The 21,923-nt window shown below is 40.5% G+C and overlaps 1 protein-coding gene across 7 annotated transcripts in view; it reads left to right on the forward strand.

Annotated features, from left to right (window-relative positions):
* The window catches only part of GADL1 (glutamate decarboxylase like 1), a 218,292-nt gene that overhangs the window by 154,143 nt on the left and 42,226 nt on the right, over positions 1-21,923 (forward strand). For all 7 annotated transcript variants that reach the window (XM_057706387.1, XM_057706388.1, XM_057706390.1 and 4 more), the window contains exon 14: positions 249-338. In XM_057706387.1, coding sequence (XP_057562370.1) covers positions 249-338 — 90 coding nt within the window. The remainder of the gene's footprint in view (positions 1-248; positions 339-21,923) is intronic.

Raw genomic sequence — 21,923 nt, forward strand, 5'->3', positions numbered from 1 at the left:
CCCAATTGAGAAGAAAATTTCTCAATAAGCTGTTACCAAATTGTAGACTCTAAATATACGCATTTTATTGTATGTTAACTGTATCTCAATAAAAGTTCTAAAAAAAAAAAAGTAAGGCAGAATGGATGTCTAATCTATCAGTTTCTGATGTTATCAATGTAAGACACACGATGACTCAAAGTAACTAGCTAAGAGTTGAGTTGCATTCTAAGATTAATTAACAGCTTTCAAATTTTCTTCATCTTCAGCCTGAATATGCCAATATTTGCTTTTGGTACATTCCACCAAGCCTCAGAGAGATGGAGGAAGGACCTGAATTCTGGGCAAAACTTCATTTGGTGAGTAATAGGATATTGCATTTTTTCCTTTGGATGAAATGGATTCAATGTCCATTGTCTACTGATCCTGTAAATAATTCGGTACTTGCAAGAACTTCTTGAAGATCTAGAAATGTGGTTTTAGTATATTAAAAACTGTAACAACATGCCAAACAGTTGTAAGCATTTGTTAAAACAAATCAATATACTTGACACACACAAATTCAAAATAATTGTGCTGTTTGCAAGAGAGTTGTAGAATTTAGCAGAAGTTCTAATTCACAGTGCAGTTCAGAGCATGTGATCTGGTAATGGTTAGTGAATGGCTTCTTCCTTCAACTCTGCTGGTACATGTCTATGATTGCTTGTATCACCTCACTAGCAGGTAACGTTAAACTCTAAATCTGGTACCCTTTGTGACTGCGAGACTTTCTGTTCTTTCTACCAAGGGGCTTATGTGATAAAAAAGAAAACATGCCAGCAATGAATTTCAATTGATCATTGAACTAAATGTGACTTGCAACCCCCTCCTTACCCTCTGTTTGGAAATCAATGATAGTTTTAACAGCTTTGGTAGGTGATAGCCCTTCTCTTTGGCCTCTAGAAGAAAAGGGAAAACCTCCCAGTCAGGCAAGGGACAGACATTTACTGAGCACTCACTATGCCAGGCAGTGGAGACACAAACATCAAAGAGACTTGGTCCCTGCCCTGGGAAGCTTATATTTTAGGAGCCAAATGAGTAAAGAGATCATCACAAGGTAATAAGTCAGTGCTTAGATGGAGAGAAACTCTGTAAAGGCAGAGAGAAAGGATATCCACCGCAAAGTGTGACACTAGATCGAAGTCTTGAACAGTAAGTAGGTGGGAGTCAGTGACAATTGTGAAGTGGGTTCCAGGAAGAATCACAACATGATGGCCCAGACGCTTAAGAGGGGAGGGTGTGATCAAAGACCACAGTGTGGCAGGGAGCAGTGCTGGGAGTAGGACAAGACAGCAGGCAGGGGAGCGCACGGGGGCCTCATGGTCCATGATAAGGTGCTTGGAATTTATGCCTAGTTAGGTAGAGGTGGGAAGACCATGGCCTGTAAGCCATGGCCACCTGCATCCCCACATGCAGCATCTTCTTTAGCCTCAGGCCACGTCCTGTTTATTCGTGGCTTATTTAGCCTTTTGCTAGGTGGCATGATACAAACTCAACATATAAATATCTTACCTCTTGTCAAACCTGAGGTCAGGCAGCAGAGATGGGGAGAGATGGACAGAGTAAGCTGTGTCTTTGCCTAAACAAGCCTTCCATTGGCCATTTCAGGCAGTTAGTGTGGTCCTTGGGTCTGGCTTGCCTTTTTGGTGACACAATGTAAATGAGAAAGTGCTAAAGCATACATTTTATATGGTTAGTGACTCAGAAAGAAGCAAGAGCTGGACAATGTGAGACTTTAATGGTGATGTTTCCAGGGACATTTTGCACTTTGATGGAATGCATCAGGCATTGTTTGGTGGCGTGGGGGAATGACTGCTTACTGTTGAGAAGGCTACGGCTGCCATCCTTCTCACTTCCTGGTTGTTAAGAGAAGCAACTGAGAAGGTGATATTTGTGTTTTATGGACTCAGTACTGTTGCCTGGTCCCGGGTCAGGATAACTAACCAGTCCCTTTATGTTTAGAGATCCTTTGGACTCACTCTTCCTTTGTTTAAAGAAATATTTACATTATCTCAGGAAATTTGAAATTGAGGATGAGTATATGCTTATAAAATCAGATAATTCAGCATATAATACACTTTTCATCTTAACTGGAAATCCAGTATGAATCAGGACAGTCTCCTCTCTCCTGAGTATTCTCCAGCCTCGGTTCTCTCATGATTCACATGCATGATTCTCCATCCCTTCATTTTGGAAACACTTTTCTGCCATTTAGAACCATGGAGCCCTTGCCCAGTCTAATATCGTATTATTTTAATTGTCCTGATTGCTTCTGATTTGTAAACATGTATGCTGCAGATAAATCATCATTGGTTCTCAGTCTTGGTTTCCTTTTATGCTCTTTCTTGGTGTGGGTGTGTGTGCATGAATCTGGCAAGGAAGGGGGGGCATGTATACCTATTACTGATCTATGTGGCTGCATGCTTACTGAGTATGAGAATGCAAGTGTATAATTTATAACCTGTTGTGTACTTAAAGCATACTTGAAATTTATTTCAGGATTTATCTTGGATGGAGAATCACAAACAAATAAACTGAATAAGGCTTTACCCCTTGAATTCAGACTCATGTCAGGTGGAGCTGTCAGGTTTCAGAATCCACGGTGTCATAAGTCTTCCCTTTGGCAGCGGGAGGGGAGTGGGATTATTTCATAAAGAATCTGGAGTTTGAGAGTGTGTGTGTGTATGCATGTGCCCATGCAAACATGTGAGACTGTTTTTGAGAACATAGTCACTGCTGTCTACTGATGCTATGACAGCCCCTCTCTGACACTGTGTTCAAGCACTGAGTTCCAGCGACTCCTGTTTTTAAGATGTCCTCCATGAAAGCTCTCCTTTTTGGTTTTCTCAGGTGTTGCAGCATTCTAAGTCTTCGTTAGTTCCCTGCTCAGATTGTACTTGCTTCTTTTCTGGTCTCTGCCTCCTGTTTATTTTCCTTCCTCTCCGCACAGTCATACCTGCAGCCCTGTTTTATCTTGTCATTTTCCTGCTGGAAACCTCCAAGTGCTTTACACTCTTTACACTCGCAGCTTTCAATCCCATCGACCAATGACCACTGTTTATAATAAATGCTGTTAATGTTCTCTTCATTCTCCTAAGATGAAACCAATAGAAAATAGAATCTATCTACAAGGAATTTTGTAAAAGGCAACAGAAGTCCTTACACATCATATGAAGAAAAAATAATCTTTATAATATAGATATATATTTCATTACATAAACGTTTGGCATGACAATATTAGAAGACATGAGGAAGTGATAAGATGCTCCCACATCCTCTTAGAATCACTGTGAATGTGAGCTATCTTCAAACTCTTAGAAGTAGGCGATGTTGCTTACTGATGAAAATAATAGGAATGGGGTGATGTTAGTGACATAATTTCCAAAAAAGGCACACAACTCTTGGTAAAACATTGAAGAAAACATTTCCCCCTTGGTTTACATGGTAGTAGAAAACTTAATGTTTATTTACAATGGACACAGAGTAGTTTGCATTTGCATGTAAAACAGAGTTAGGTTCTGAGCTTGGGTACTTGTAATCAGGCTCCTGGCCTCCTGCATTTCCAACAGGACATGTCAAAGTCCTGCAGGACATGGGGCAGCCCTTCCTGGCTCAGGACTGCTCTCCGTGCTGCAGGGCCGCTGGCATCTCTGGTCCCCATCAACTAAACACCAGTAGCAACCCCCAAGCGTCATGAAAACCAAAAAACACCTGCCCAAGTTTCCAAAATATTCCCTGGAGATATAATACCATTTCCTTGAGAATGACTGGTCCACAGTAAAAAATCTAGTTAATTATGCTTGGCATCCAAAAGCCTCCATGTCTGATCCTCAGGCATTAAAAAAAAGCAAGAAATTTTTAAAAACTGAAATATTCAACTATAGGGAATTGGTTAAAGTGTAGTACATAATTTATGTTGCAAATTTGTAGTGTATAGACAATTAAAATTTTGTTCCAAAATAACATATTCATGATTTATTATTAATTGAATAAATAAATTATAGAACAGTCACTATAGTATGATGTCAGTTTTGAAAAATTATAGTTTGTATATATACAGGTATTTATATACATATAAAATACTGTATATGTGATTAGATAAGGGCATCAAACTATTTTAGGAATAGAGTTACAGGTGATTTTTCCTTTCTTTTGTATTCCTCTGCAGTTTCTTAGTTTTTTAAAATTAATGTATATTGCTTTTGTGAAAATAATAGCAACAACAATAATAAACCAAAGTATAGAATAATTGACCCAATGAAGCCTTAGAGTTCCTTGAGTGTTTATCCAAAGGCTATCCATGTTTTAACCACAATCTCCTAATAGTTAAGGCAATTTTTTTTTAAATTGAGCATTTACCCCAATATATGTTTATTGTTTTAAAATTATCTACATGTATTCATTTTTAAATATAGTATGTACTTTAAAAAATACACAAAATAAGTTTCTTTAAAGATGGATTTAAAATGTTTAATTATTCAGAGATGCTCTAAGCCTTTCTTCTTACACCAAAGGGATTGTCTTGTTTAGGGACCGTGATTATACCATAGTCAGTCAATTAGTTTGCAAACTATTTTCACTCATGACTTGTTCCCAGACATAGTATATAATTTGTCTTCCCCTCCCGCTTCTCTTTTTCTCTCTCCTTATTGAAACACACACACTATCTGCACTGATTTCAAGTTCAGAGGCATTGCCCCTGGGGTCCACAGTGAGAGCTTCAGCAGGCTTCCCAGGGCTTCCTGAAAGCTGCCTGCTCTGTGGTGGAGGTAGACTTCCCTCACTAAGGTGACTGCCCCAAATAAGTTCCTGTATGTGTGTTTCTTCTCACTCAGTGGTCAGGTATGGAGGGCAAGGGAGCTGGGGAAAGTAGGCAAAGATAAAGCTGAAAGCATGAGACTCAGAGAGTATAACTGAAAATTTCCTCAGTTTGTTTTATTTCATCATTACTCAATGCTCTGATGCAGATTTCCTCTTTTGTTGACATTTCATAAGCAGTTCTGCATTCCACCAACATAATTTACATTCTTAAAGGTAATTAACAAGGAGTCTTTTCATACTCAGGCATGGTCATTTCAACTTTTTTTTCATTCACTGACCTGCAGATTTGTGACTAATGTTAGACATTTATAACAGGCTCCTTTCTCCTCAACAGTAGATGAGGAATAAATCTTTTAGAACCTACTAGATGGGTTTGTTGTTGTAATGCTTATTTGTTGATATAATTTGATATGGTATTCCAGATATCTTTGGAGAGAATCCAGTGTTCTCCCTGATGTGTTTCTGATGAACAGCACTTGAAGATGAGACAGCGTAGACTGGCTAGGGTGGTGTGCTTCCAAGGATGCCCACTTTCGGGTTTGCAGCAGGGAGGGCCTCAATGCCACTGGCTGTGCTTCCCTTGTTTCCACTGTGTGTGTGCGTACACGTGCGTGTGTGCGTGTGAGTCCATACACATTTTGAGGTCTTCTGTGTCTTTTGAGCACTCAGATTCTGATTTTCTTTCCCTCATCATCTGTGACATTCAATTATCAAGCACTCATTTTTGAATTGTGAACTAAAAACCCCCATTTCTTTAAAGATGTGACAGTGTTGGGGTTTTTTTTTTTTTTAATTTCCAAAGATAAGTTTCTTTTTTAACCCTGTGATATAGAATTTATAACATCTTCAAAAATCCTGTTTACTAGTGGATATCCCTCATTTTAAAGCTCTACTTTAAAAAAAATCATATTTAAAGAGAATGTAATATAGAAGTGTCTTAAAATATTTCTGAGTGTGACTTGAGACGCTCTCCTTATGATGATGGCTGGAATGTCGAATTTGAAAATGCTTAATGAACTAAATACTTAATGTAATATGTCTTGCAGGTACTATATTCTCTTTCCCCAAACTATTAAGACCTTAGATAAAATGCTATTCTTTTAACTATTCTCTCAGGGAGGGATGTTATTTTCTATAATCTGTCAGATATTCTACTTGTTGTAATCAGTTTCTTCTGTGTCATTAAGGATCAAGGAGCCACTTAGGTAAGCCCTGTGTGTGTGACCTTCTTCAGAAATCAGCTGGGGAAGCTGGGTGCCCCTTCTGCTGAAGGATGTGGGAATCTGTCACATACTCTCCTTTTATGCCCATCGTTCTTCCCCGTTGTGTAATCCTGGTCTTTCCGGTCTTTCTAAATAGCTCTACTCTGTTGGATCCGTAAAATTTCAAGCAGTAAAATATTCCAGCAGCATCATTGTTGGATGTGCGTGACCATGGGGAAGTTCACATGAGCTGACCTTTGTATCCAGCAACACCTTTCAACATGTGGAATACATCTGTCAAATTGGTGGTGCTAATTTATTTATTTCAAAGATTGCTTTTTAGTCTTTAAACATTAACACATAGAGAGGAATTTCCGTGGATAGGTACTTGAATCTTTAGGAAAGCCAGACAAGTCTAGATGTCCTCAATAAAGAATTATTTTTTCTTTATTTTTCTCCTGTAAGTTTAATAGGCTGCCCTCTCATGCTTCTGCTGGACTTTTCTAATTGACTGTGCAAGAAGTTCTGAGCTTGGAACGATCTACTGAAAGTTAAAATTGAGCAAAATGAAGCTGGGTATCTCTGCAGGCTGGGCTGAGCTCGTGCACCTGAGGCCAGGACAGGACTGGGTCTGAGAGGAATGTCCACAGGTGTGGACTCCTGCAGCTCACTCATACCCGTGCATACTCTGTGGGGCACTCAAGATAGCAGTGCTGGGATATGAGACCAAAGAACATAGCTAAGGCTGCATTTCACAGATATCTTTCTGTGCCTTGGGTTTACTCTTCAGCACACAAACATGGGTATACCCTGCTCCATGCCAGGAGTATGGCTGGCCTTGTCTGTAACATTTGCGTATGAACCAAGTTAATCACTTAAATATGCCAGTTTCTTTGGTCTCTGCTCACATCTTCAGGCCCATCTGAAATAATTCTGAGTTTTCAGATCTATCAGGGTGAAAATTGAAGAAATGCAGAAGCTTAATTAGTTTCATAGAACTCTTACCACTGTGTCCTGACTATAATTTTATTTAGTTCATTCAGTCGGGAGTTGCAAACTCAAAACCTATAGAAGCTAGGCCAGAAGTATACATGAGAGAAGCAGATGGGGCAAAACACAATAGGGGGTGGTGGGGACTGTGGCCAACTGGAAACAGTGGCCCCAGCTAACGGGAGCAGCCTCTGCTCAGCTCCTGATGCTGGCTGCCATTGGGGATACAGGTCTGGGTTACCAGGTCTTATTTTTTGATATGCTGGATTTATAGAAACTTATGTAAACTGTCCTTTGCTTTTAATGTTTTAAATGTTGGCAAGTGAAAAATTTGTAAGCTCTGTGGGATCTGGCCTTCAGGCTTTTAGTTTGCAACTCCTACCTAAATCCATTAGTGCCCAGTAATCTGTTTCTGTGTACGTGTCAGCAGAAGCTCCTTGAGATGAGGGTGTGTCCTGTCTTTGCCTTTGTTCCCCCAGGGCAGCTAATGTGAGGCCAGTCCCAGCCCTCCATCAACTTTGAGAGGTGTCCGAGTTCTGTGTCATCTACCAGAAAAAGAAAACTCACTGTTGCGTGCTGTTGGACTTGTAAGCAGCAGGTTTTAAAAAGTGGTCTTGTGGTCAATGTGGCAATACAGTTAGGATCTATGGGTGTTTGCTGTTCTTGTGTGTTCTCCTTTCCCTGTCCTGAGCACTAGACCAAGCCGCTGGGCTCCATGCTTCTCTTGATGCTTCTGTAGCCTTGAAGACATCTGTCTTCCTAGATTTTCTGAAAGCCTCAGCTGGCCAGAGATGAAACCCACAGAGGAAGGCGAGGAGTCTAGAGGCACAGGAGAGAGGAGCAGAACAGGGCTTGCTAGAGACAAGAGCTCTGCAGATAGGGACGACTCCCAGCTGCCCTTCTCTGAGTGTGCTAAGGAGATGTGCGCGTGCGTGTTCCAGGTGATGGAATGTCTGCCCATTCCTAACAAGTCACGGCTTATCAAGGGACCATGTTGGTTCAGACCATAAGCGTTTCACAAATTGAATCAATGACCTAAACGTTAGCCCAGGCTGAGACCCCCAAGAACCTCTTGCAGGATGCTGTGAGGCTGTGGGAGCCCTGATAATGATGGAAATTGACTTTTAACCTGACCTAGTAGGATGGCGGCTTGAGGTTGGATTTAATTTTACTTAAAGGATGTAAAGTACTGTGACATTTCTTGCACACCTGAGTGAAATTCATACCCACTACACAACCATTAAGGAAATTGCTCTGGACTTAATGCAGTATTTGTTTTTGCAAAACAAAGAATGGACCCTGTGCTGAAAGAAAAAAAAAAAAAAAAATATATATATATATATTTGTATGTTATCTTTGAAGTCCCTTTGCCAGGACCAAACCTGCCCCCTGGTGGCACTTTTGCTCATTTTTCCTTTCCTTGCTGGTAAGTGACACTAAATGCTGTCCGAATAAATGCTGTTATAAAAAGTTACAGAATTACAGCATCACTGGTGTCAGGGCTACTGGATTCTGTCAAACCAAGAACAGCTCACCTGAGTGAGAAATTCTCAGAGGATAAAATTGACCTGTGTCTTCACTTCAAGGATGTTTCTGTTGCTCTTTGTCTTCACTCGTTTCCACAGCAAACTCTTGTGTGCTTACCTTTGCACCTGCTGTCTGGACTTCATCCCACCTGCAGTCGCACACGCACTTCCCTCTCCTTATCTGCCCTCCCACCCTCTCTTCTCCTTACTTCTCTCTCTCTTTCTCACATTTTCCTTCTTTTTTCTCTCTAATATATTGCTCTCATCCAATGATAAGCACATTCAGGCTTTGACAACCTTAAAGGAAATAATTTTGTGATTTTTCTGTTAATACTGTTTCCTCCTCAAGATACATCCCTGTCTCTCTTTCCAACCCTTTGGACTAAACTTCTGAAAAGAAAAGCTTAAAGTGTCTCACCCTGTATAACACTCTGTGTCATAGTTTATAAAACCATTCCCCTTATTTGGGGTGTTCAGGTTGTTTCCAACATTTCCCCCTTGTGAGCGATAATGAATGACCATCTCCATGCTCAATCCACTTTTGCTTTTGTTATTTTTTTCTTTAAGAACTTTTAATTGAGATACAATTGATATACAATAAACTGCATATATTTAAAGCATACAATTTGATATTTTTTCCTTATTAGTAATGTATATATGGCAATCCCAATCTCCCAGCTCATCCCACACCACCCCACCCCCCCCAACCCCTGCTTTCCCACTTGGTGTCCATATGTTTGTTCTCTACATCTGTGTCTCTATTTCTGTCTTGCAAATGGTTGATTTGTACCATTTTTCTATATTCCACATATATGTGTTAATATATGATATTTGTTTTTCTCTTTCTGACTCACTTCACTCTGTATGACAGTCTCTAGGTCCATCCATGCCTCTACCAATGTGCTTTTATTATTTCCAGAAGATAAAGTGCTCGATAGTAATTGCCGATTATGGAAATCACTGTGGTTTGGAGCCTGACTTTGGCTGTGTATTGGGATGCTGATTTTTAAGAAGGTTGCATCCCACCAGTAAGGGACCAGTACACAGCCTTCCATCTAACTGCAGCAACACTGGGTGTTGCCTGTTTGAGGGGAAATGTTAGTTAGAAAGGGGAAAAATCCTATCTTAAGTTTGTTTTGCTTTAATTTTGTTAATTGTTGATGGATTGAACCACTTTCTATTTTTCTTCTTTACTGTTGGTGCTTCTCTGTGTATCCATTGTTTTTTCCTTATCTTACATATTTATATTTTGAGGTCTGATGTTTTCCTTATAAATTTGAATGAGGGTATATGTAGTTTGAGTTTTAAAACCCTTTTTGTCAGACGGAATGCAAATAATGCCCTCAGTATAATGTCCTTTTTATTTCAGTCTTGCTGTTTTTTCATTGTACAGAAGTTTTAAATTTTTTATGTATTCAAATCTGTCAGTCCTTTCCTTCATGATTTATTCCACTGCTTCAAAGCGGAAGTTATTGTTCTTTCACAAATCTGATAAATATTCTATTCCATCTCCTGCTGTTTTTTATGTAATTCAAGTTTTTTTTTAATTTAACTCCTTAATTCATGTGGAGGTTATTTTTGTGTACAGTGTAAAGTATGTATCTAACCTGATCAGTTCCCCAAATTATTATCCAGTTATTCCAATTTGGTTTATTAAATAATTCTTCCTAACACTTTTTTATTGTGAGAAGCTTGTGTTATCGTGTGTTACATTTTTTAAAACACTTTATTCTGGATTTTCCAATCTGTTCTATTGATCTGTGTTTCTGTTTTTCTGCCAGGAACAAAAAGGTTTTAAATGGTGTTGCTTTATAATGAGTTCTCAAGGCTGCTAAAATGCTACCCTTCTGGTTCTTTTTTAAAGGAGCATTCTTTAATATTGTTTTAAAATTTTTCTGCGTATTATAGACCTTTTTTTTAGTTAAAGACATCTTGTTAGGATTTTTATTGGAGTTTAAAATCACTGGACTGAAGTTAAATAAATTACACCTTTGCTGCCACTCGCTGTGTAACCATGGACAAGTTACTTAAAGTCCCTTTACCTCCCCTTTCCTTAATGGCATGGGGATAATAAAAAGCTACCTTAATGGGTTTTGATAGGGTTGAATGCCATAATCCAGGTACAGAGTCTGACACAGAGTAAGTGTTCATTAAATACTGCTTTTCATTATTATTAATCCTGTTTCCCCATGTTTGAAGGACATTATGAGCCTTAAATGTCTTCTTCATGCCTTTTTGCTTATCTCCCTCCGAATTACCTTAAATACTATTACAACATTAAACTTTCTAAAATACAACCCTGATCATGTCACCCCTTATATTTCCCTTTGTCCCAAAGGGGAGAGTCCACAATCATTCAGGGACCGCAGAGATGATTTAATTCAGCCCCCATGCCCTGTCTCCTGCTAACCCTCTTCAGGTACAGTCTCCTTCTGGAGGCCCCAGAGATACGTACTTGCTTCCTCCTCTGAAAGAATGTGGCTATGACCTAGTCTTCCCGAAGCCTCTCATAGCTTTCAACCTAATATAGTGTAGGGAATTTAGGGGTCTAAGTCGACCTTAAATTAGACTGTCAACCTCTCGACTTGCCCAGAAGGCATTTCCTGACATTTGAGTATGAGTACCCTTTCCATATACCCCTGTGACGTCTTTGCTACCATCTTGAGTTACCGCAAGATAGCAGCATTTGGGGTGGGGAGTGGAAAAGCTGGTGGCAAGCCAGGGAAGAGGGGAGGAGGCAATGAGAAGTCACCCATTGGAGGAAATAGCTGATGGATTTTAGCACAAGAAAGATGCATTGATAACCCCTGGTATCAACAAAGATTCACTTATTTGTATTGACGACACTGTTGATGGAGGGAAGATGAAGAAATTGGGGCAGGGAGACCCACTGGGGTTGGCCATATTTGAGCTTTGATATCCCAAGCCAGGCTAGTATAAAGCCCAGTGCAAAATGAAAATGCAGAGCCCTTTGTCCCAGAATTATCAGGAATTTCAAGATGGTGACAGCATGGGGCTCTTCCACACTCAGGGTCCTATGCAGCTACATGGGTTGCACACTTATGAGGCCAGCCTGGTTGTACACTCATGTGGTGTGAGTGTTTCATAAGTGTGCAGTTGCTAGTGTTACTACTTCTGTGAATATTCTCACATTGCTGCTATCACATGGTAGATGTGCAATAAATGTTTGCTAAATGACTGAATCGGTGATGAGTAAAGACATGGCCTAATGGGTTACCCTTTGGGTGACTGACTCACATGCTTATAGTGGTTTCCTGGAGACATTAGTTGTTCTTACCTCTCTTGCCCATCAACTCACCCACAGAAGTTTTAACACCTATGACTGCTCATTCTCGCAGTGTGATTGGGTTGGTCTGGAGTGAAGCTCTGGGATCGTCTTTTTTATCTGGCTTCTGATATGCAGGAAGGACTGGGGACCATCACAGCTTATGAATGATCTGTGTGGGGGATTCTCAGGATGAGGGCAACTTGATAAGGAAGACATTTGAGGGAGATGAATTGGAGGAGGCCACCTTGTCTGTCTCTGTGAATCTAGCAGGGTTGGTATTGTAGTTTGCTGTCTAGTTCGTTGTGTTCTGTTGGCCAAATCATCATTAGTTCAGAATGCAAAAGAAATGTTTGAAGGTCAGAATTTTTAGTCTGACTTCAGAGAGCTCTCTTGATTTTAGTTCAGACTTTTCCTCCTATCTTTGAATCATGCTCTGCTTCTTATGAAAATATCCCCCTATCTAGGATGTTCTAGAAATGATAGCCCCCCACTGTTGGGGGGGGGGGCAGGGATAATTCAAATGTTAGAAATACAGCAGCAGAGCTTCCTTTAGTTGATTGTAGGGCCACCTGTCTGACTCAGAGCGCAGACTGTTTTTCAGTCTACAACCTGGGGGGAGCTGCTTTTCCAGGTACAGTGGGCAAGAATCTGGTAGGTAGTAAGTTGAGTCTTAATCATGTCTTTCATATGAGTTAACCATGCTTCAGGGTAGACAATCAGGGAGTCAGAATTCTCACTTGAATCTGCCCATTCATTCAAAAAATATATATCCAGCACCTACCATGTGCCAGGCTCTTTTCTAGGTGCTTGGAGTACATCTCTTTTGTTGAGTAATTTCTCTAATAAAATATTGGTCAAAGCTTAGAAAAATTGCAATTAAAGACTGAGGTTTTATGAAGGGTAAGAGGAAAGACTTGAAAAATTAAAGCTGAATTAGTCCTCAGTTTTTACAAATGAAGGTTCTGCTTGGTTTTTTAGTTTATAATGCAGTGGTCCTGCAGTGCTGTGGTTCTTACAGGCGTACATTACATTGTAAGTAAATCTAACAGAAATGTTGCAAAACTGAGTTATGATTTCTGTTATACTGTGAACACCAGAATCGATCAGATCATGTATTGGAAACTAGTTTCTACTGTGTATCTTCTTAAAGTCTGAACAGAGAAAACGTCTTGGATCTAAAATCTTATACTATAACTCTACTAAGAGATTTTCCCCCCTTTTATATCCTCAGTTATTAAGAGAACTAAATTTTGAAAATTTCTTAAAGCAGCTTGTTTATTTTATTTTTTGGCATGAAGTTTAGTAATAGTTTCAGTAATTACATTATTAAAGATAAATATGACTACGTCAAATATAAATATATATTAAATATAAATTTACATCTTTGTAAAATACTTATATTAAATTTTTCTAAGCTATTATAAAATTAACATTGAATAAGAATTTTATTGCCTAATACCCTCATTCAGAGGTTTAAAGTTAGTTAATAAGAATACCTTATGATATCTTGGTTCTTTTTATTACAAAGAAAAAAAATCAATGGAGAGATAGTTTCTTTCATATTATTGAACTTATTTATAAAACCATATTTTCCAAATATGGATAGCCACATTCTACATCATCTTTTCAAAGAAGATATTTTGTGATACTTGTACATTTCTTCATTTCATAGGTATAGTAACTTTGTTACATAATTTTAAAATTTCTGGTCAAAAGCTGACTAGAAATTTTATATGTATGTATACATATAAATGCCCATATACATATACACAGACATACACAGATGTATATATATGTAATTACATATATTTGAATGTGTGTATATATATTTATTTATACACACACACTTAGAGACAGAGGTTTGGGTTTTTTTTAAGCTCTTTATTGGAATATAATTGCTTTACACTCTTGTTCCAGTTTTTGAGGTACACCAAAGTGAATCAGCTGTATTTATACATATATCCCCATATCCCCTCCCTCCCGTGACTCCCTCCCACCCTCCCTGTCCTGGCCCTCTAAGGCATTACTCATCATCGAGTTGATCTCCCTTTGTTATACAGCAACTTCCCACTAGCTATCTATTTTACAGTTGGTAGTGTATATATGTCTATGCTACTCTCTCACTTTGTCCCAGCTTCCCCTTCTCCCCCCCCCCCCCCCCCACCCCGCAACCCTGTGTGAGACAGAGATTTTTAATGGAAGTCAGAGGGTGGAAAGTATGTTGAATAAAAAACAGTTTATAAGCTAATAAAAACATTTTTGTTAAATTTCTAATCTCTGATTTTTGAGGTCAGTTTGTTGCATTGGAGAACTCATATGTTTTGTGTATTTTTTCAAGTAAAGGCAGTTCAGAAAAATCACATGGAAACTTTGACTATAGCCTTCCAAAGGGACATTATATTGAAGTACTGGATAAACCAGAAGCTATTTTAAACCTATGTCCTCACTTTTCCTACGTCTCCACCTGCCCACCTGCTTCCAGCACTGCCTCTGCTCCAAGCCCCTGACCGCACATTATCTGAGGGCCATGCACAAATGGCTGTGAATCACCGTGTTTCACCATTTAAAGACCTTCCCACCACCTTCTCTAGAAAATGTAGGTTCCCAAGCAGGGCCATTAAGCCCCTTGGAGACGTGGCTTTTCTTCCTCCTGCAGCCACACTTCTCACCCATTCAGGCTGCACAGGTTCCTTTCAGATCCCAGAGCTCCATGCTCAAGCTCTTATCTCTCCCTCCTGTACCTTAGTTCCATATGCCCCCTTTTCTTAGAATCTCATTGCACCCATGGTCCCACCTTCCTGAAATATCACGTACATATATATCTATGTGTATGTGTACACACATGTAAACATTTCTTATTTATATAAGGCCAAAGACAGAATACTCATGTGCTGTACTGTTTCAACACTGTCTTAAAATTATTATCCTTAGGTTTGGCCCCAGTTTATTCTTGTCTGCACTCTCGAGTGTGACTATGGTGTAGAGTAAGAGTTCCAGTATGATTTTTTGACTTAATGCTGGTACAGTAAAGTCATTTTCTCTCTGTCTATTCCTCTCTCCCCATACACACCTCTGAAAATCTCATCCCAGTCCCCTTTTTGATCACTGCAGTCTGCTAAATATTGATATTTTCAATTGGATAAAGTTTAGTCTAGACTCAAAGACTTTTTTCAGGTAAAGAACAAGGATCAACTACAGAGTCAGGGAAGGAAGTTGCCCAATTTCTATCGCACAAAAACACTTGGCCAGCACAGGAGCTAAAATATACCATGCAATAAAAACAAGCATATAAAACCTCAGGTGCTGCAGTTAATGGGATGTGAAAATGTGTTTGCTGCAGACAGTGTGTGCCTGGGAGAAGCCACAGCCGCTTGTGTTGTCAATAAGCGCCCCCTCCCCACCCTCAGTAAACAGTTGTCATTTATTCCAAGAGTCCACCCAACAAACATTGTCTGAGTCAATTTTAACTCAGCAACTTGATAAGGGGCTCTGATAGGCTCTCATTGCCTCCTCTTTGGAGGTTTTGCCCAGAATTCTCATTATTTTCCCCGATAGGACAGCTCTCAATAACAGACAAGTGTGATAGAAAGTCAGCCAGATTGGAAGAAAAGCTGAAATTATACAAAACGAGTTAAATAAAGCATCCAATATGAGGTTTATGCCCAGGGTCTCTTCAAACGTCCTTTATTAAATGCCTGTCTGAAAGCTGAGAGTGTGATATCCTTTCTGAATGGCAAAAACAGTCTAGTTGCAAAATTTTTATAGGTTGTGTTCAGCATGGTAAATTTTAACCCCTGTTTTGCCAGCCTGAGTTAATATTACATTTTTATTAGCCATTGATTTTTGAATAAGACAGTAAAGGATAACAGCCTTTAATTTTGATAATCAAAGTGGGTGTGGCTACAGTTTCCCTATGCCTTTTGTCTCCCACAGAAACCCTCACTGGTTCCCACAACCTTTTTATATGTGAGGCTCCATCTTCTGTCCCTCACCACCCTGCCCCCAATGCAAGGAAAATGTATACAGTAAAAATCCTGCAATTAGAGAACACATTCAGGGCAAAGTGGCATTGCCAAAGTCCCTCTGCTTTACAAAATTATTCCAGAGAGTGTTCCTTTAACTTATAAGCTCCATAAACCTAAATAACTCTTTCTGAGTGCTTTTGAAGCCACATCAGGTCAGCTGCAAGGTATTTGGCAGGTATTTGGTGACAGGAAAAGAACTATTTATTTCCACGATTTTTGTGTATGGATGACCTGGGAGATGGTCAAAGAAAGAGGAGACAGAAGAATGAGTTAGAAGAAGTTGCTGGATGTGGTCTGGGAGTTCCATGTCAGAGATCCTGGGAGGAATGCCAGCTGGAGACAAACTCTTGGCAGTTGGAAATCAGTGGCTATGACTTAAGGACAACTTAGGGATTGGGGCTAGAGTTTGGGAGTTTTCCACAGAGAGTGATACAGGTCCTCAAAAATGATACTGAGAGGGGCTTCCCTTGTGGTGCAGTGGTTGAGAATCTGCCTGCTAGTGCAGGGGACACGGCTTTGATCCCTGGTCCAGGAAGATCCCACATGCCTTGGAGAAACTAAGCCCGAGTGCCACAGCTACTGATGCCCATGTGCCTAGAGCCCATGCTCTGCATCAGGAGAAGCCACCGCAATGAGAAGCCTGCACACCACAACAAAGAGCAGCTCCCGCTTTCCGCAACTAGAGAAAGCCCAGGCACAGCAACGAAGACCCAACACAACCAATTAAATAAATAAATAAATAAATTTATTAAAAAAATGATACTGAGAGGAGAGAAGAGGACTCAATGAAGAGAAGCCAACATCTACTGAGAAGCACAGGGAAGGTGGGGTAGGAAGGACAAAAGTAGCTCCAATGCCCACAATATGTGTTGTGTGGAAATGAAGGAGATGAGTCTCCAGGAGGAAGGCAGGTGTGGAAGAAGGGAAGATGTTCAAGGAAACTTCATACAAGAGGCACCTTCTTTTTCTAATACACCTGATCTTTGAAAAGGAGAATTTCCCTGTTTGCATCTCCAGAAATGTGGTTTATTGCTACAACAACACTGTGTAACCAACAGTCACAAACCTCAGTGTTAGAAAACAGTAAGCATGTATTACTCGTGCATCTGCAAGTGAGAAGGGAAGGGGAGGTTGGGGATGCTAATTTAGGCTGGACTGTTGCGGGGGTGTTCTGTTCCATGGGTCCCTTATCCTCCTCCTTGAGCCAGTGGACTCTCTGGGGCATGTTGTTATGACAATGACAGAGACTCAGGAGCACAAGCCCACTGCATAGAGCTTTTCAAAAGTCTCTGTCATAGCATGTCTGCTAACAGATGATTGGCCAGAGCAAATCACGTAACTGAACCCAACATGAAAAGATGGTGGAGATATGCTCCACCCCAGTGTGAAGCCAAATCAAGCCATATGAACAAAATCAATATATTACTCCCTTCAAAGTGAGACAGTGGGAAGAAATACTTCTGAAGAGCTACCTTATCTACTGCAAATGAGGATGGCCACTTTGAAAACTTGTATTCAGGCATAATTTAACAAGACATCAAACATAGAATAATAAAACCTAGTGATATTTCAAAATCAGTCTTTTGCCAGCCACAGTGCTGCTGTGGGAAAGTCCCAGCTCCATTCAGCACATGCATTGTGCTGAGCACTGTGGGGAAAATCAAAGATGAAAATGATGTCTTCTATCAAGCAGCCTTCAATTGGAAGAAGAGACAGTCATATATAAAAGTTACTACAATGAAAAGTCAAACGTCACAAGAATTACGGGCAGGAATAAAACACTGTGTGTACAGAAAGGTGGTCAAGAAGAATTCCTCTTCTGAGTAGTCACTTAGAGACTGAGAGATCAAGTACAGAAAACAGAACATACTGTGGCTAATTTAAGAAGAAAGGTGTCTATAGAAAATTAAATACTTACATAATCATTGAAGGGCTAAAAAGACATGTTTCAAAGCCCTTCCCCAGAACTGGGCCGTGTAGGGGGCTGCTGCTCCTTCCTGAGTCTGAAGTGGCCTGTTAAACTGTGAATCTGCCATAAGAGACACCAGCACCAGAACCAGCTGCCCCACCATGACCTTCCTTGCAAAAATGGGTCCCTATCATTATGCTTCTTCCAGCTGATTCTGAAATAATGGCTTATACGTGTGCCAATGGTTGGCTAACCTTCAATCACATCGGGCACCCTAGCTGCAAGGGAGTCTGGGAAATGTACAAGCCTCTTCAGTATAGGAAGGGACTTTATAAGAAGGAGGTTGGATGATGCTGAATCAATCCCTAAAGTCTCCTACAGGAAGTTTAGGGAAGACGTCATCGAGAGGGTGGCATTGGTACCAGGTCTTGGAAAGTGCTGCCTTGTGTCAAGGATGACATAGGATTCTGTTTATGGAAGTACTTTATAAATTGTAAGGCAGCAAGCAAATATAAAGAAGACTTGCTTTATGCACTTCCAATGAAGTCCTCTTGAATGGGGTCCCCATGGAGACCTTTTCTCAGTAACAAGAATCTAGGAATAGTTTTGACTGTCTCCTTCCACCAAATTTGTCTGTTCCTGGAAGGTCTGTATTTATCTTTCCATAACAATTTTTGAGCTTTTACTGTATTATCTTAAACTGTGCTAAGCCTAGTACATATGTAATCTCACTTAGCCTTTTCTTATTTTGTTTATTTGGGTCCTCTCTCTTTTCTTCATGGTGAGCCTGACCAGCAGTTTGTCAATTTTCTTTATCCTTTCAAGAAACCAGCTCTTGGTTTTATTGATTTTTTTTTCTATTTTTTAATCTCTATTTTATTTATTTCCTCTCTGATCTTTATTATATCCTTCCTTCTGCTGACTTTAGGTTTTGTTTGTTCCTGTTTTTCTAATTCTTTGGGGTGGTAGTTTAGGTTGTTTATTTCAGATTTTTCTCATTTTTTGAGGAAGGGCTGTATTACTATGAACTTCACTCTTAGGACAGGTTTGCTGCATCTCCTAGATTTTGCATGGTTGTGTTTTCATTGTCATTTATCTCAAATTACTTTTAAATTTCCTCTTCGATTTCATCTCTGACCCATTGGTTTTTGTAGTGGCATGTTTTTTAGTTTCCATGTAATCATTTTTGTCTCATTTCTCTTTCTGTGTTTAATTTCTAGTTTCATGCCATTATGGTCAGAAAAGATGCTTTCAATGATTTCTTATATTTCTCTTATATTTGTTGAGGCTTGTTTTGTGTCCTACTCATTTAGTCTTTTCTATGAAGTGGGTTTATTATTACCCTCAGAGAAGGTAAGTTACTTGTCAAACATCTCATGTTAATTAATTAGTCAGTTAGTTAGTGACAGAGCTAGTCTGACACTAAGGTTCTTAAGCCCAGGCACTGTGGCTCTTGGTAAAGGGAAGGGAGCAAAAAGGATGAAAAGCAAAGTGTAGATAATGGAGCTTGGGCAAAAGGCAAAGTTGGGAGAGGTTGTAAAGGGTGGTCCCGAGAAAAATTGTCAGCCCGGAGGGGCTCCTCAGGGAGCTGGACCAAGCTCTGCCGAGGAAAGGGATGCACTCAGGAAGGTGAAACATTTGGTTCAGGCAGCTGACAGCACTTGGTAGTTTGTAACATGTTGAATAAGCATTACTTTCAAATGCAAAGAATTTTGGCTGGAGTCAAAGCTTGAGGTTCAAGTGGTTGTTGGGATAGAAGTGCTTTGGTCTCATCCAGACTTAGTTTTGCTCTCAGCTTTGCCAATAATAACTAGCTGAGACTTCAGAGAAAAGCCACTGCATCTTGCCAGTTCTCATCTATAAATGGGCTTAATAATACCTGACTCATGGACTTGTTGAGAAGACAAATTTGAGGTAATGGATGAACACTGTGGTGCTTAGTACATAGTAAAGTACTCGGTAAATGATATCCGCAGTCATTGCTGATGGGTACTGGCCTTCTCATCTTAAGATCAGATGCTTTCTCTTAGTTTTTGCTGATTTGTTGGAGTTTGAGCAGTTTTTCTGCTGGTGTGTTTTGATAGTAAAGAAGAAAGAGGGAAGGCTGGGTTTCCAGCAGTTACCATATGGAAAGAGAAGCTTTTAAGCAAGGGTGGGGATATATTTATAGGATTTGTAGAATTCCTTCAAGTCTTCATATCTTTGTGAACCTGATCTATTAATCATGAAACATATTTGGATGACCACAGTCCTGGGCCCACAGCCCACGCTTATGCACACTCTGTGGGAGAGTTAAGTCCTGGGAAATAAACAAAACGCCATCAAAAAGGCAGAAATGTAAGGAAACGTTAATCCACGAAGGGCATCACATTAGCCTTGGCTATGGTGGCCAAAGCTCTGTGAGCAAAGACACAGTTGGTCATAAAGAAGACTTTGATGGCTTTTATCCTTTCATTTCTTTCCTAATTACCTTGCCATTTGCCACGCGGATTGTCCTGAGCATTTATGGTTTTTATGGGCTTCTGATGATCTAGCCTCTGATCTATTCCCTTTTCCACTTTTGCTAACTAATCCCTTCCTGCTTTCCTGTATCAGCTGATTTTTAAATGTCAGTCTGGGTAGGTTGATTTCAGAAGCTATATTTAAAAAGAGACCTGCCTGCATCTTTGGCTCTTTACTGGACCAGCATACTTAAAGAGGGATGAGATCCAGGAGGCCATTTCTTACTTTCTTTTTAGATCTCATCTTGGAAGCAGAAGCACAGCTGTTCGCATGGTGTCCTGTGAACTCAAGGCAGGTTTTCTGCTGAGATCAGAAGCTCTCAGCCTTAGTCCTGAGGTCAGCCAGAAATTGTGGTTAAAAAGCACCCAGGAAATGCCAAAGGAAGCTGAAGGGGAAAGCTGTACCATGCAGTTGTCATTGACCCACACGTTTTCTCACATGTGAGCCCTCTTCTCTGGACATGTCCGAAGGGCTCTGGTAAGAAGTGATGACGCAGGGTCAGTGAGCCATGGCCACATAGCATACCACCCCAAACCCAGTGGTTTCAAACAATAAGTGTCATCAGTCCTAGTGAATTTACAGATGGTCTGGATGGTTCTGCTGGTCTTGGCTGGGCTGCCTTTACACCTAAAGTCAGCTATGGGGCAGGCAGGCAGCTTTGCTCTTCATGGCTCTGTTTGCTGCTGGATGCTGGACTAGGATGGCCTTGGCTGGGACAACTGAGCTGTCCTCTGAATAACTCTAATCCCTACCAGGCTATTCTGGGCATGTTGTCCTGGCAGTGGTATGCTTCCAAGAGAGCAGATGAAAGTTTGCAGGATTTCTTGGGCTCAGGACTCGCACACCATCCCCTCTGCTGTTTTTTATAGACCAGAGCAAATTGTGAAGCCAGCCAGATTGGAGAGGAGACACCACCACTGCTGATGGGGGGAACTTAAAAGTCTCACTGCAGAGAATGACAGAGGGATTGCAAGTTAGCATTCTACCACACAGACCCCTTCTTTATGACTTTGTACACTGCAGAGTGTTTTATGACTTGATGCGTTTCCATATCCACAGTCTAAGAATCTTGTAAAGTCAGTTTCATTGCTCTGATCATTCCCATCTTATGTATGAAGACACTGAGGCCCAGATCCGCTCATTAGGTACTTAATTAGGTGGAGCCAGGACTTAAATTCAGTTCTCATTGTAAGCATGCCCCATGTTGTTTCCATGGCACATGAGAAGATGATTACACCAAAGGGTGAAAGGAGGAGACATGCTCTTGATGCAGCTGGATCGTGCGTGTCCGAAGAGTGTTGAGTCATTTTGTCTCTGTGCTGCTGGCTCCACGCTGCTGAGGCATCTTGTGAAGCTCCCTCAGTTCAGTGAGTGTCTCCTGAACGGTGCTGGGTCCCTGCTGCCAGGCCTGGGCGTGGTGCCTCTATGGGTGGTCTGGATGGGGGGGCCTTCATATCACATGGGAGGAGGCTGCTGGGGGTCTACCTGTGGGGCAGCATGGCTCTCCCAGAGAAATCAGCCCCGTAAGGCAGACTTGGGTTTGCCTATATGAATGTTGGGTATATGGATGAGTGCCTTGCGCTTTCTCTTAGTAGGAAAAGAGAATACTTTGTCTCCTGTTTAAATCATTTTCTATCATAA

This window comes from Hippopotamus amphibius, chromosome 13 (assembly GCF_030028045.1).
Source record: "Hippopotamus amphibius kiboko isolate mHipAmp2 chromosome 13, mHipAmp2.hap2, whole genome shotgun sequence".
In the NCBI taxonomy this organism is placed as follows: Eukaryota; Metazoa; Chordata; class Mammalia; order Artiodactyla; family Hippopotamidae; genus Hippopotamus; species Hippopotamus amphibius.